The sequence below is a fragment of the Patiria miniata genome, unplaced genomic scaffold (genome assembly GCF_015706575.1).
Source record: "Patiria miniata isolate m_02_andy unplaced genomic scaffold, ASM1570657v1 HiC_scaffold_4, whole genome shotgun sequence".
Taxonomy (NCBI): Eukaryota; Metazoa; Echinodermata; class Asteroidea; order Valvatida; family Asterinidae; genus Patiria; species Patiria miniata.
The window spans coordinates 11588257-11600535 of NW_024037071.1; the positions used below are offsets into that span (position 1 = coordinate 11588257).

General features: G+C 40.7%; 1 protein-coding gene across 1 annotated transcript; it reads left to right on the plus strand.

Moving 5' to 3' along the window:
* Positions 1–784: 784 nt before the first annotated feature.
* On the plus strand, positions 785–1696 carry LOC119740121. The gene has a single exon (XM_038215327.1). It carries the CDS (start codon positions 785–787, stop codon positions 1694–1696), a length of 912 nt encoding a protein of 303 aa, XP_038071255.1.
* Positions 1697–12279: the final 10583 nt, after the last annotated feature.

The following is a 12279-nucleotide window of genomic DNA, read 5'->3' on the forward strand; positions in this document are numbered from 1 at the left end:
CAATGAATCTTCGCAGTTCACATGAAGTAAAAAATAGAAAAGAAATGTACTTTCTGACGGAAGAATGGAGGAAGAAAGTGGAATTTCTTTTCGTTTTTTGTACGATATGCTAATTGGCTCGTTGCAGCGCTTACGTCAGGTTATGCAATCAAGAATGTTCACCTAATCTCCTTTATATAGAGCTGCTTTAGTTCTAAGCATTCATTCTCGGTCAAGCGACACACCCTGCTACACCAGACTTGCCCACCCTTCCCAACCCATTTAAATTAACTCAATTAATAATGGAAATCGGTTCAGGGGAGTGCACCTCCGCCGACGGTCCGGGTTGCACCCACGTTTCCCCCACAGGGGTTTTTTCGTGGCCACCGAGTAGCAGGCCAAAACCTGTTACGCCGACACTCGGCATCGAACCGATAACACTCCTCAATCAAAAATATTTCTTTCAACAAATAAATAACTCATTAAATAGTCTAACAGAACTCAACATGACTTTATTCTTCGATTCGGCTATTTGTTGCCAAAAAATTGCCGATTTGCGGCTATTTGCACAGTTTGTCGCTTTAAATACAGGCACTGAAGAAATGTTTCTCTTCGAAATTGTTAACGTTCCATTTTTGCAGGAACATATGTTTATATAAACAGACGAATTTGTTCGTCATTGTTACCCGTACTGTTGGGTGGTCTTTTTCACTTTTCCTCTACAGAAATATGGAACAACTATACATCTACCCTCCGCGACTCATCCCTCCGTGAACTGGCAAACAGCACACTGCCGTCTCTCTTGATGTCAGCAAAGGCCGAATCCACCACGACCAAGTACAAGGCTTCATGGACAAAGTGGGAGACCTGGGCTTCATCAAAACCAGAGATTACCAAGTTCCCGGTCAACCCATTCCAATTTGCACTCTACATATCGCATCTGTCATCCACCGGATCCAAGTCCACCGCCGAACTTGCTGTAGCAGCCGTCAAATGGGTGCACAGTTTGGCTGGTCTACCCTCACCAACAGACAACAGCATTGTCAAGATGGCACTGCAAGGCTTTAAAAGGCAGAACTCTTCACCGACCATCCGGAAAGACCCAATCACACCAGACATTCTGACAAAGCTGCATATCAACCACGGTCACTCCTCAGCAACACTGGCAGATCTGCGCATCCTGTTTGTTTGTTTCATTTCTTACGCCGGATTCCTTCGCTTCGATGACATAAGAAACATTAGCAGAAATGACTGTACAATTTCTTCAGACCGTCTTACCATACACCTTTGCAAATCCAAGTCTGACCAATTTAGGCAAGGGACAGATGTCGTGATCGCTAGGACTTTCAAACCGACTTGCCCAGTGCTCGTGGCCGAACGGTATTTTTCGGCTCTAGGCGATTCCAACAACTCAACCTTACCGGTGCTTCGCAGACTTGTTGCCACCAAGAAAGGCCTTACATCGTCTACCAAACCACTCAGCTATACACGCACACGCGAGATAGTACTGGACGCTCTACGACCCATCGTCCCCGATGTTGCCACTTACGGTCTTCACAGCTTGAGATCAGGCGGGGCATCTGCTGCCTTCAACGCAAACGTTCCTCCATTCCTGATATCCAAACAGGGCAGGTGGAAAACGGAGAGCGCCAGGAACGTATATTTTCAGTTAGACAACAAGTCTAATTTGCTTGCTACTAGGAACCTTGGCATTTAAGACACAAGCCTCTTTTCCGGCTTAAAACCGATTTGCGGTTGGAAACATGTTCAAGTCTTACTTTTAAGTATTAAAAGGGCTGATTGAATACTGAGTAATAGAAAATTAAATTAAATTAAATTAAACATTTAATTCAGTCTTGCAAGTAAAAAAAAAAAAAAAAAAAAAAATGAAGCACGGAGAAAATAATCCGATGCACAAGAATAACTTTTTGCTTTGATTCGTTTATCTAATAGAATGTTTTTCTCGAAGAATTCGTGGATGCTATTACGCATTATTTAAATAATGAATTACGATATTGAAGAATATTAAACATTGTTCAGAAGATCTTGTAGAAGAAATGTTTAAAACGATACCGTGAATAATGTTATTAATGGAATTATAATATAGAAGAATATTAAACAGCAGGGTTCGCTCACGACCGATCCCAATGTTCACCAAAGCAAACCTAAAATTGTTGTCATTTTCCTTTTTGTCCAATGAATCTTCGCAGTTCACATGAGGTAAAAAATAGAAAAGAAATGTACTTTCTGACGGAAGAATGGAGGAAGAAAGTCCATTTTCCAACACAGGTGGGCCTAAAATGTTAACTTTTCCAATGAAGAGTTCCTTTTGGTCAGACTAATTAACTTAAGAGCGGCGGGAACAGCGCGGAGAGGGCGGGGCTGCACCCCCTCCGTATACATTTGGGCTCCTATCGTCGCAATGCATTTATTAAATTCTGCCAAGTTTCTCTTACAGTTGGTCTGATGTCTTGTGGTCATTTTGACACCAATTCTATTAAAATAGGGCATACCTTCGTCACAAATTTTTCAAATACCAAAACAGGTATAGGCTTAAATGTTAACTTTTCCATTACATGTATGACGTACATCGGAGGGCGCATGAGAGTGCCGACTTTAAATGACCACGACAACAAAGCATTTCAACAGGTTGAATTGAAACTTCACAGATGTACTACTGTTATTCAGGTGTCCATTAAAATAATTTCCTAGTGGGAAGAGCATATCAGACCTCCGTTGCCCTGGGACAGGTCAATTGACTTTGTTTACCTTGTCATTTTTATTCTTCAAAACTTCTGATTTATGATCTTTGCATGGAATCAAAGTAGCCAAAGCGCTTTACCCAACCATGAACATTATTTCTGGTTCACGATAACCAGCCACATTTTGTTTGAACCCTTTTACCATATAATTTATACATGTACGTTCTGTTGCGGCTACGTCGCCGGGCATGAAAACAGGGGACATGGGGATCAGATGCTCTAAATAACAAAATCGTCCTTGGGTCTGAATTCATGAGATCATGTAGAACAATAGTCAAAATTATTTGTTTCATTACTTAGACTCGGGACATGAAAAGTTGGCATTTTGAAGTAATAATGGAAAACGGGTATATAAAGACCACTGACCTCTCACATAGGCGTCGCGATGAGGGGCAAGGGGGGGGGGTACTTGCTCCCCCCCCCCTCTGGAAAAGCAACCCCAAAAAAAGGAGAAAAAGGGGGAAAGGGAAAGAAAAAGAGGCACGAAATCACTGCTGTTAATTTAATGGTTTGGGGAGGGGGGGGGGCAAATGTCCCTGTCCACCCTCAAAATGATAAATCGAAAATACGCTGGAAGAGTACAGGGATTTTTTTGGGGGGGGGGTGTGCTTTGCACCATCTAGAAAAAATCCTGGCGACGCCCATACCTTCACCAGCTATGAACTTTCCCTACCTTTGAAAGCTCGTATCATGGTAAGAATTCATATCGTTAGATTAGATGTGGGTTTTGGAAAAGTAGGGTTTGAATAATACATCTTTAAATATCAATAAACAGGGTGTGCAAAGTTAATTGACCTCTCGTAATTCACCAGAGGGCAAATATGAAACATTTTCTCACATCCAATCATTACATTCATTGTATGAAAAACCAACGTACGAAGTTTTATGCTTTAGTCTCAAGTGCACAACTTTTTACGATATTTGACCTTAACAGCTCTGTCAGCCCACCCACTGCCCCTTCAGATTCAATTAAATCTTTAGTTTCAAACCTGAAAACTGATATTGGGTGCTGTGGTCCAATGGTTACGATGTTCGACTCGTGTGCCGTGGTACATGGGTTCGAATCCTGACTGTGGGAACATGGTGCTTGTGCTCTTGAGCAAGGCACTTTACCATTATTGCTTCGTCCTTCGGATGGGACGTAAAGCCGTAGGTCCCGTGTGTTGTGTAAATGCACGTTAAAGAACCCAGTAACACTTATCGCTAAGAGAAGGGGTTTGCCCCGGTGTTTCTGGCAGTGGCTGCAATATGCGCCGCAGCACCTTGTACACCCTTATAAGGTGCTACATAATGGGTCTCATATCTCTCATAAACTTTATTTACCTTTCTTTAATAATAAACATATCTCCAGCGCCTTGAGTACCTAATAGTTGGTAGATACGTGCGCTATATAAGACTCCATTATTATTATTATTATATCTTCTTTGTATTTTTTGTTAATTCGCCAGCGCCTCCTACTACCTGTGCTTTCGCATAATTACCCATTATTTTAAGCAGAAGTTGATACTCTAATGAAACGACTCCGGAACATCTATCAACATCTGTAAAGTTTCAATTCAAATTTCAACCTGTCAAAATGTTTTGTTGTCATAGTTATCTAGAGTCGGCACTCTCATGCGCCTTCCGATATACATACACCATGTAATGGAAAAGTTAACATTTAAGCCTATACCTGTTTTTGTATTTGGAAATTTTGTAACAAAGGTATGCCCTATTTTCATAAACTTGGTGTCAAAATAACCGCAAGACATCAGAACAACTGTCAGAGAAACTTGGCAGAATTTAATAAATGCTTTGCGACGATAGGAGCCAACATGTACACGGAGGGGGGTTGCGGCCCCGCCCCCTCCGCACTGTTCACGCCGCTCTCAAGTTAATTAGTCTGACCAAAAGGAACTCTTAAGTCATATTTCCATGTTCTACTAGTGCCAAGGCATCAATAAAAATGGTTTCATTTTCCCAAGTTACAAGTTTTGTAGTACATTATTTTGCACAGTTTCAATTCGATCTGTTAGTCGGCACTGTCATGCACGCTTTCATGTGAATGTACTTTTCAATGGGAAAAGTTAACAATAGGCCCACCTGTGTTGGAAAATGGACATTTTGTGACTAAGTTATGCCCTATTTTTTATAAACTCGGTGTCCAAATAACCGCAAGACATCAGAACAACTATCAAAGAAACTTGGCAGGATTTAACAAATGTCTTGCGACGATAGGAGCCAAAATGTACATGGTGGAGGTTGAAGCCCCGCCCCCTCTGCGCTTTTCCCGCCGCTCTTAAGGCAATTAGTCTGACCTAAAACCATTCTTAAGTTATATTTTTATATTCCATGAGTGCTAAGGCATCAATACAAACTGGTTTCACTTTCTCCTCTACCGTTGCGTTGCAACGGTATCAGCAAAAAGAAAAGGAGGGGGTGAACACCATACCCACCCTCCGCCCTTTTCGGGCCGTTCTTAAGTTAATTAGTCTGATCTAAAATCATTCTTAAGTTATATTTCCATAATCTACAAGTTCCAAGCTATCACCTGATACTGGTTTCGTTTTTGTTCTCAAATTTTTGATTAAATGTAAAATTAGCCCCATTTGGCATGGCGCCAATGGGCCTTAGTCTGATCTAGCGAAACTTAAGAATGGCCATTCTGCGATCAGGGTCGATAATACTATGCTTTAAGACAATCAGGTGATTTTTTCCCCGAAATTTTGATTAAACACTATCCAGCTCTCAGTCTAATAGCTGTTCATTAATTGTTAATCCTTCGATCACAAAGCATTGATCTGCTTACGATCCTACTCAACAGTTTAATACAACGGCTTGGTTTTAGGACGTTTATATAGTCATTTAATATGCCTGTACAGAAATTGACATTATTCGTTACCGTCCACTGCATTTGTTTGGACTTTCAAACCAGCGTCAACACCTCCTTGCTGCTGCAGCCAGTGTTGTAGTCGAGACCGGATAGTCCGAGACCGAGACCAAGACCGAGACCTGAAGTTGCGAGACCGAGACCGAGACCAACCCCTTCAAGGCGGACCGAGACCGAGACCGAAATGGTCCGAGACCGAGACCGTGGATAATAAATAACAATAATGTAAATAAAAAACAAGACACTAATTACAGCTGAACAGTCTGTCCTTGAGATGATGATGTTGATGGGGATGTGAAGGAAGTGATTGAAAGCTAGGAATAACTTGTACCTGCTTAATTGTGTCATGCGAGTGCTCTTCATGTTCGCTTCATACCATAAATTACAACATGGCAACATAATTTGTTATTGTCACAATCAATTTAAAAAAAAATTGGAAAAAAAAAACTAATTTAAAGAAGGGGAAAACCCAATTTGATGAACTTCATATATTATTGCCATTTTTTTTTAAATTAATATTGTTTAACTACTATAAAGTGTAAATCTGATATAGAAACTCTAACTTAGGAGTACAACAATTTGTACTAGTTTTTTGCAATGTTGAAACTTGACAAAAGTAAAAGTTAAAGGTGGATGTTTCATCTGTTATAGGAACTCGGACCCTAAACTCCACAGCCACCCCTTGGTTTCAGCAATGACTACTAACGGATATTTAAATGTAACTTTAATTTTACATTGGACCTCCTTGTAAACCTGTTTCCCAAAAAAATTGGAGCAAGGAAATATTGATTTAATTTTTAAAATTTCAGTCATGGAATATCGGTTGCACCACGAACCGACGTATCGCATGTTTTGGTGTTTCGAGAAAACCGATTTAAAGTTGGTCATTATTTTGTAGGCTCATTCCATATACTCCCTGTGTAGGAATTCAAACTATTTCGTTTTTGCGAGTAAATTATAGATTGAACTTTATTGTATGCAATCCGTGTGCATCTGAGTTGCTAAGTTTTTGAGAAATTCAGCTACAAAGTTATTCGTCACTTCGTGAAACAGATTTTTATCATGTTTATCGTATGTTATGCAACGCGCTTAATAGTGGCCGTGTGCCAGATACGGAGATACGTCGGTTCGTGAAACGCTAAATTCCAATTTTTCATGTCGACGCTCCTTTGTGACGTCATAGCACTATGGGAATTAGCGTGTAAAGCGGCGTATCGGGATACGCCACTTCGTGGTGCAGCATTTTTCATTTTTTAGAGATACGCCGCACAGTCTAATTAGCGTTCTTAGTTAATTAGAACTCCGATCTGAATAAAACTTTCTGAGAATGAGCACTTTGATAAAATAATAACGTTAATGACGAAAACTCAATTTGGCAAAAAATCGAGATACGCCGGTTCGTGGTGCGACCGACGATATACTTGTACATGTAGACCCAAAAGTTGAGAGGTGGTAGCCAGATACGGAGTTTTATTTTTTTCTGACTGGGATTTTGCTTTTTGAGGAATAATGGGGTACTTCAAATGAGCAGCCAGACAATCGAGTCTTATCATACACTCTCATGGCTACAGTGAGTGGTAACTGGTAAGAGTGTGTGAATTCATTGCCGGAACATCAGGTAGAAAAATGTACTCTTTCTCCAAAATATTATCCCAAATTAAAGAGAAGATTGGGGTCGAAAATGTCACTAATTTGGAGCACCTCTTTTATTTTAAAAATAAAAAAATACTTAAGTTTAACGCCCACAGGGGTGGGCTAATAAACTATAGTCCCCGAAAATGGTTGGCCGTTCTTGCATAAATCGGTACTTACGTTGCTTTATGTGTGCGACTCAAATTTCGACATTCTGTAACCGGTCTGCCCCCCCCCCCCCATCCCTCTTTGTGATTCCCCTTCCAACCCTGCATGTTTGTGTGTCACCTACATGTTTGTTTCTTGTTCCTCTGTCATTTACCTCTGAAGAAGGCCTGGATAAGGCTGAAATGTAATGCCACTTTATTTTTGTTTAATGTCAATACCATTACATATACTATAGAAGATCAATGAACCATATTTGCCTGATCTATCTTCCGTTACCGTAATTTTCGGAATATAAGCCGTCCGGCGTCATCATTGTCATTAGCCTATTTGAGAATATGGCCGACACAATAGAAGGGCGCTGTCACAAACTGAATATGGTGGGTGAGATGTACTTTTAGGATTCATGGCTCAGTGCCCACGCCTCTCTGTGTTTTGTACCGTGCCAGCGTATCGCCCGCATCGTCTACTTTGCCGGGCGATTTACTTGAATATTTTAGTGATACATGGCGAGTCAAAAAAAAAAGGTGACCGTATGATAAAAAAAAGAAATGGCACGCTCCATTTTGTAAAAAATATAATTGGGATAAAGAACATGTTATTGAATAGTAACTGTGAAAATTTCACGTAATTTGCATACTCTATTCCCAAGTCGTGTCTATTTAAAAAAAAAAAAAAAAAAAAAAAAAAAGAGATCACAAAATCCAGCTGTCCACCACTTATACCAATTTAACGGTCTACGAATTGATGAATATCCATTAATAAATATAATGAAAAAAAACGTTTTCCCGCCTCCACGAATAAAGGAAAAATTGAAAAGGAAAATAGAAAAAAATCACCAATATTTCTGGGGAAAAAGAGTTGAATTGTTCCCCATATTCAAAACACAAAATCTGACGGTAAAAATAATGTTTCAGTCTTGATTCATAAGATTTAAATCTCAGTTGTATTTGGAATCAATGAGGATGGCTATAAAGTGCTTGTTTCAACAGACCATCCAACAATAAAAACGAGAAATAAGAAGAGGAGCAATGGTTGTTGGACTATGCCTCACTCACTAGAAAGAGAAGAGAGACATGTCCATTAGCATCACACTGCAGTCACATTTGCCCTCATCTGATTCTTTACTTAACCCTAAAAGGGCCGGGGGGCGTATTCCCCTCCCCCCCCCTCACCTACCAGCCAAAATATCGAGACCAAAGTGGACCGAGACCAAGACCGAGACCACAGCTCCCGAGACCAAGACCGAGACCAGCAAAAAGTGGTCTCGATACCGAGACCGAGACCGGTCTCGAGACCTACAACACTGGCTGCACTGAGCTATAGCAATACACAGAGAGCATTGAACGATCGAGACAGTGAGGTAAAGTGTGCCAGTGAGTGGGGGGATGGGGGAAAAAATTGCCCGGCAGTGGAAATTCGGAAGTGGGGGAGGGGGTATTTGTTATCTTTGATACTTTTGGGATGTTGGGATGTCAGAAAAATACCTCGAAATCCGCATTTTCTTTTCTCATCATGTAAAAGTGGGGGATATGGTTCAATAGCCCATCCCCCGGTCAAAAAAGTGTGGGGGATATATACCCCCATCCCCCCGGGATTTAGGCCCCTGGATCAAGACATCGACGGAAAAAAACGGATTACAAATTTCGAATTATTAGCGGCACGACAATAATATTCAGTTTAGATTTATCTTTTTGTGCGTACGAGGCACAAAATCTACGCAAAAGCAACTCAGCCATGGGCGTCGCGACGGGGGGGGGGGGGGGGAGGGGGGAGGGCAAGGGGGGGGGTGCTTGTCCCTGCCCCCCTCTAAAACTGAGAAATCGAGAATATGTTGAGAAATACATGATTTTTTGGGGAAAAATATGATTTGCCCCCCTCTAGAAAAAATCCTGGCGACGCCCATGAACTCAGCCCCCACAAAAGAAGACAAAAAAAATGGGGGGGGGGGGAAACAAACAAACACAAGACAAAAAACAACTCTTACCATGGCCATTCACAATGGATGTAGGGCCTCAAATCGTTTTAACTTTTTCTATTAAATCATTTTCAAACCATATTGGTTAATAATTAACATGAACTACGCATTCCATAGGTCCATTTTCCCTATACCAAGCAGGTTTACTCAGCTCCATTTAGCCACGGACCATTCCATGACTATGGTATTAAGACAACTTAAAGATGTACTGTCCTCGTTCAAGTTTAAAAAAAAACGTGGAGTAGACTTCAGCAGCAATAGAAGACTGTCGTCTTCACTCCTTCTCTTGTTCAATAAAAAAAAAAATCACTACACAAAATTAAAAGCGATTCAATACAGTGTGTCGGTTCGTCGTCTCTAGCGGTCGCCATTTTTTGGCCGATGTATGTTCCTTGTAGGAACAAAATCACACGATTGGGGAAACCAACGGTCAATAAGTCAATGTGAGGGCCGAGCACGATTGGAGAGTGTGAATGCTGAAACGAAAGAGAAATAATCTAGCAACAGCAACAATATAGAAACTAGATCACTTTCCTGACAGTTACCGGAGTGTGTACAAGTACAACCTCCTATGCCTCCAGCTATTTAAGGTCAGTATAATATTGGTTTTGTCACAATTGTGATGTTCCTATACGTTGAATTCTGCGTTTCGACTGTCTCATATCAAAAACATCTAGCCACACCAGTGGCGCACCACAAGGGGGGTCGGGGGGGGGGGGGGGCTTGCCTTTTTTTCTGCCGCCAAAAACTTTGGGCAAGTTTTTTAAAACAAATTAACTTCTAAAATATTGTTTAAAAAATTGTGAGCCCCCCCCCCCCCAGCCAAATCCTGGGTGCACCACTGAGCCACACTGCAAACTTACACCTAGATATTTTGAACATTTTGATGAAATTGTCATACGCCACTTTAGATCCATAAACTCGGGCATAACGAATTCGAGGCCACCTATCTTAAAGATGATTCCCCGTGCTGTTTTCAATTTTCATCCCGAAAAATAGATTCCTTTTCAAAATTTCTATTATTTTTTCTAGCCATGCAAAAGTTATTTATTTTTAACAGACGGGCCCATATGCCCCTTTTTTCCAACAGCCTTGACGGATTTGCTATTCATTATTCGTTTTGTTGGACAAATTGGGGCTTTGCAAAATTGCTACTTGAAATTAATTGAAAACAGATTGGAACATGTAAACTCATTTAGAACATAATTCATTCATATCATAAGTAGGCCTGCCAGTAAGCGTACAAAACCCTTTTGAATGAAACAAGCTCCAATTACCGTTACACAGACATTTTTATGTCCGCGGGCAAAATCTTTGAACATCAATTTCTCCCGTTTTGACAATCTTCATGCCACTTTCGGAGTTTGTTTCCCTTATAGGCCTAATAGTCCAACAATTATGTGCAAAAAAATCGTTTCGATACGGTTCCTTATTTTTCAATAAAATTGTAAAATGTTCAACCGAATGCCCCTTTTCACAAAAGAAAAAAGGCAGGGTATTGTTATTTACATAAGCATTTTGAAGCACTATACAGGGCCTGTTTCCTCGAGTGTGCACTTAACTCTCGGCTGGGGTACATGTGTAGATTGCTTTCCTTGTGGAAACGATCGATTTATCCGCAACCGTACCGGTTTTGACTACTCTATCGTTATTTTTCATCACTAATGCATAAATCTCCGAACATAAAATGCTAGAACCTACTGCTAAATCTGGTGTTCGAGTTATAATCAGATATGAATAATTTCATTGATATGTCAAATTTTACTCTAAAAAAGTTTGCGAGAGTATGCAGGACGCAGTACATGAATTTGACATGGTCGTCGTGGCAAAGAATGATCTGGACGGAATAGTCTCATAATTAATACTAAGATGAAAATGGCAGATTACAGAATTTATTATATTGATCTTCTCTTCCTTGTGTCGGTATTTGAAGCGATACATTTGCTAATCATCTGCTTCAAATTAGTTATGTTTTTGCTGTAGCTCACTTAGTGTATAGTTCAGTCACCCGGCTTTTCAGTAGAACTAACGATCAATGTGCACTACAATGACCGTTTGCAATTCGATAGAATAGGGTCATTTGGATTACCCATCAGGCCCAGGAAACACAATCTCCTCAGTCTTGTGTCAGCCTAATTCCTTCCGTCTTAAGATTCGTACAGTTAGTTTCTTGTTTGCCGAGTTCTCCTCTCCCAGCTTCAAATTCCTCTATAGCCACGCCGACGAACAACTCAATCCTGGTTACACTAGCTTGATTTCATCGACGTGTGAAATACAAGCATGACCGCATCTTGAGCCCTTGAACCGTAACATTAGCCAAGACTTCTGGAGCAAACGTCATTGACTTCGGTTGTCACGGAAACAGAGACAGCGCATTATCCAGTTTAGAAACGGTTGGAATTAGGTTACTAGTATAAGTCAGTGGCGGTTCTACGGGGAGGGGGGCCAAAAAAATGTCTAGCGCCCCCCCCAAAAAAAAAAAATCCATAAAAAAAGAAAAATTCACTAGCAAAATGTAATAATTTGACGTACATGGGAACGGTCTCCCCCTAAATGAGAATGATGCATTTGTACACTTTAAGTTAATATAGTGTGCCTGATTGTAGGATTATATCAGCGTCCCCCCCCCCCCCCCCCCCCACGTATTGATTTTCAGAGGCCTAAGTGTCCGGAGAAAATAACCTGTCTACATTTCAAAAAAAAATATTGGCTCTAGAACCGCGCCTGGTATAAGTTTAGGTGATTGCGCCTATAACTAGGTCATACATTGTGACACGTAAAACACGTTCAAAATCGATCATGAAACGAAGGATCAGATTGAAATGTCTTGACCTTTTATCTATCGTACATGTTGTTTCTGTCTTCATTGCAAAAACTGTGTCTGGTAATTAAAC

Coding starts and splice junctions, on each gene's coding strand:
- LOC119740121 (XM_038215327.1), top strand. CDS start 785: ATGTCAGCAAAGGCCGAATCCACCACGACCAAGTACAAGGCTTCATGG.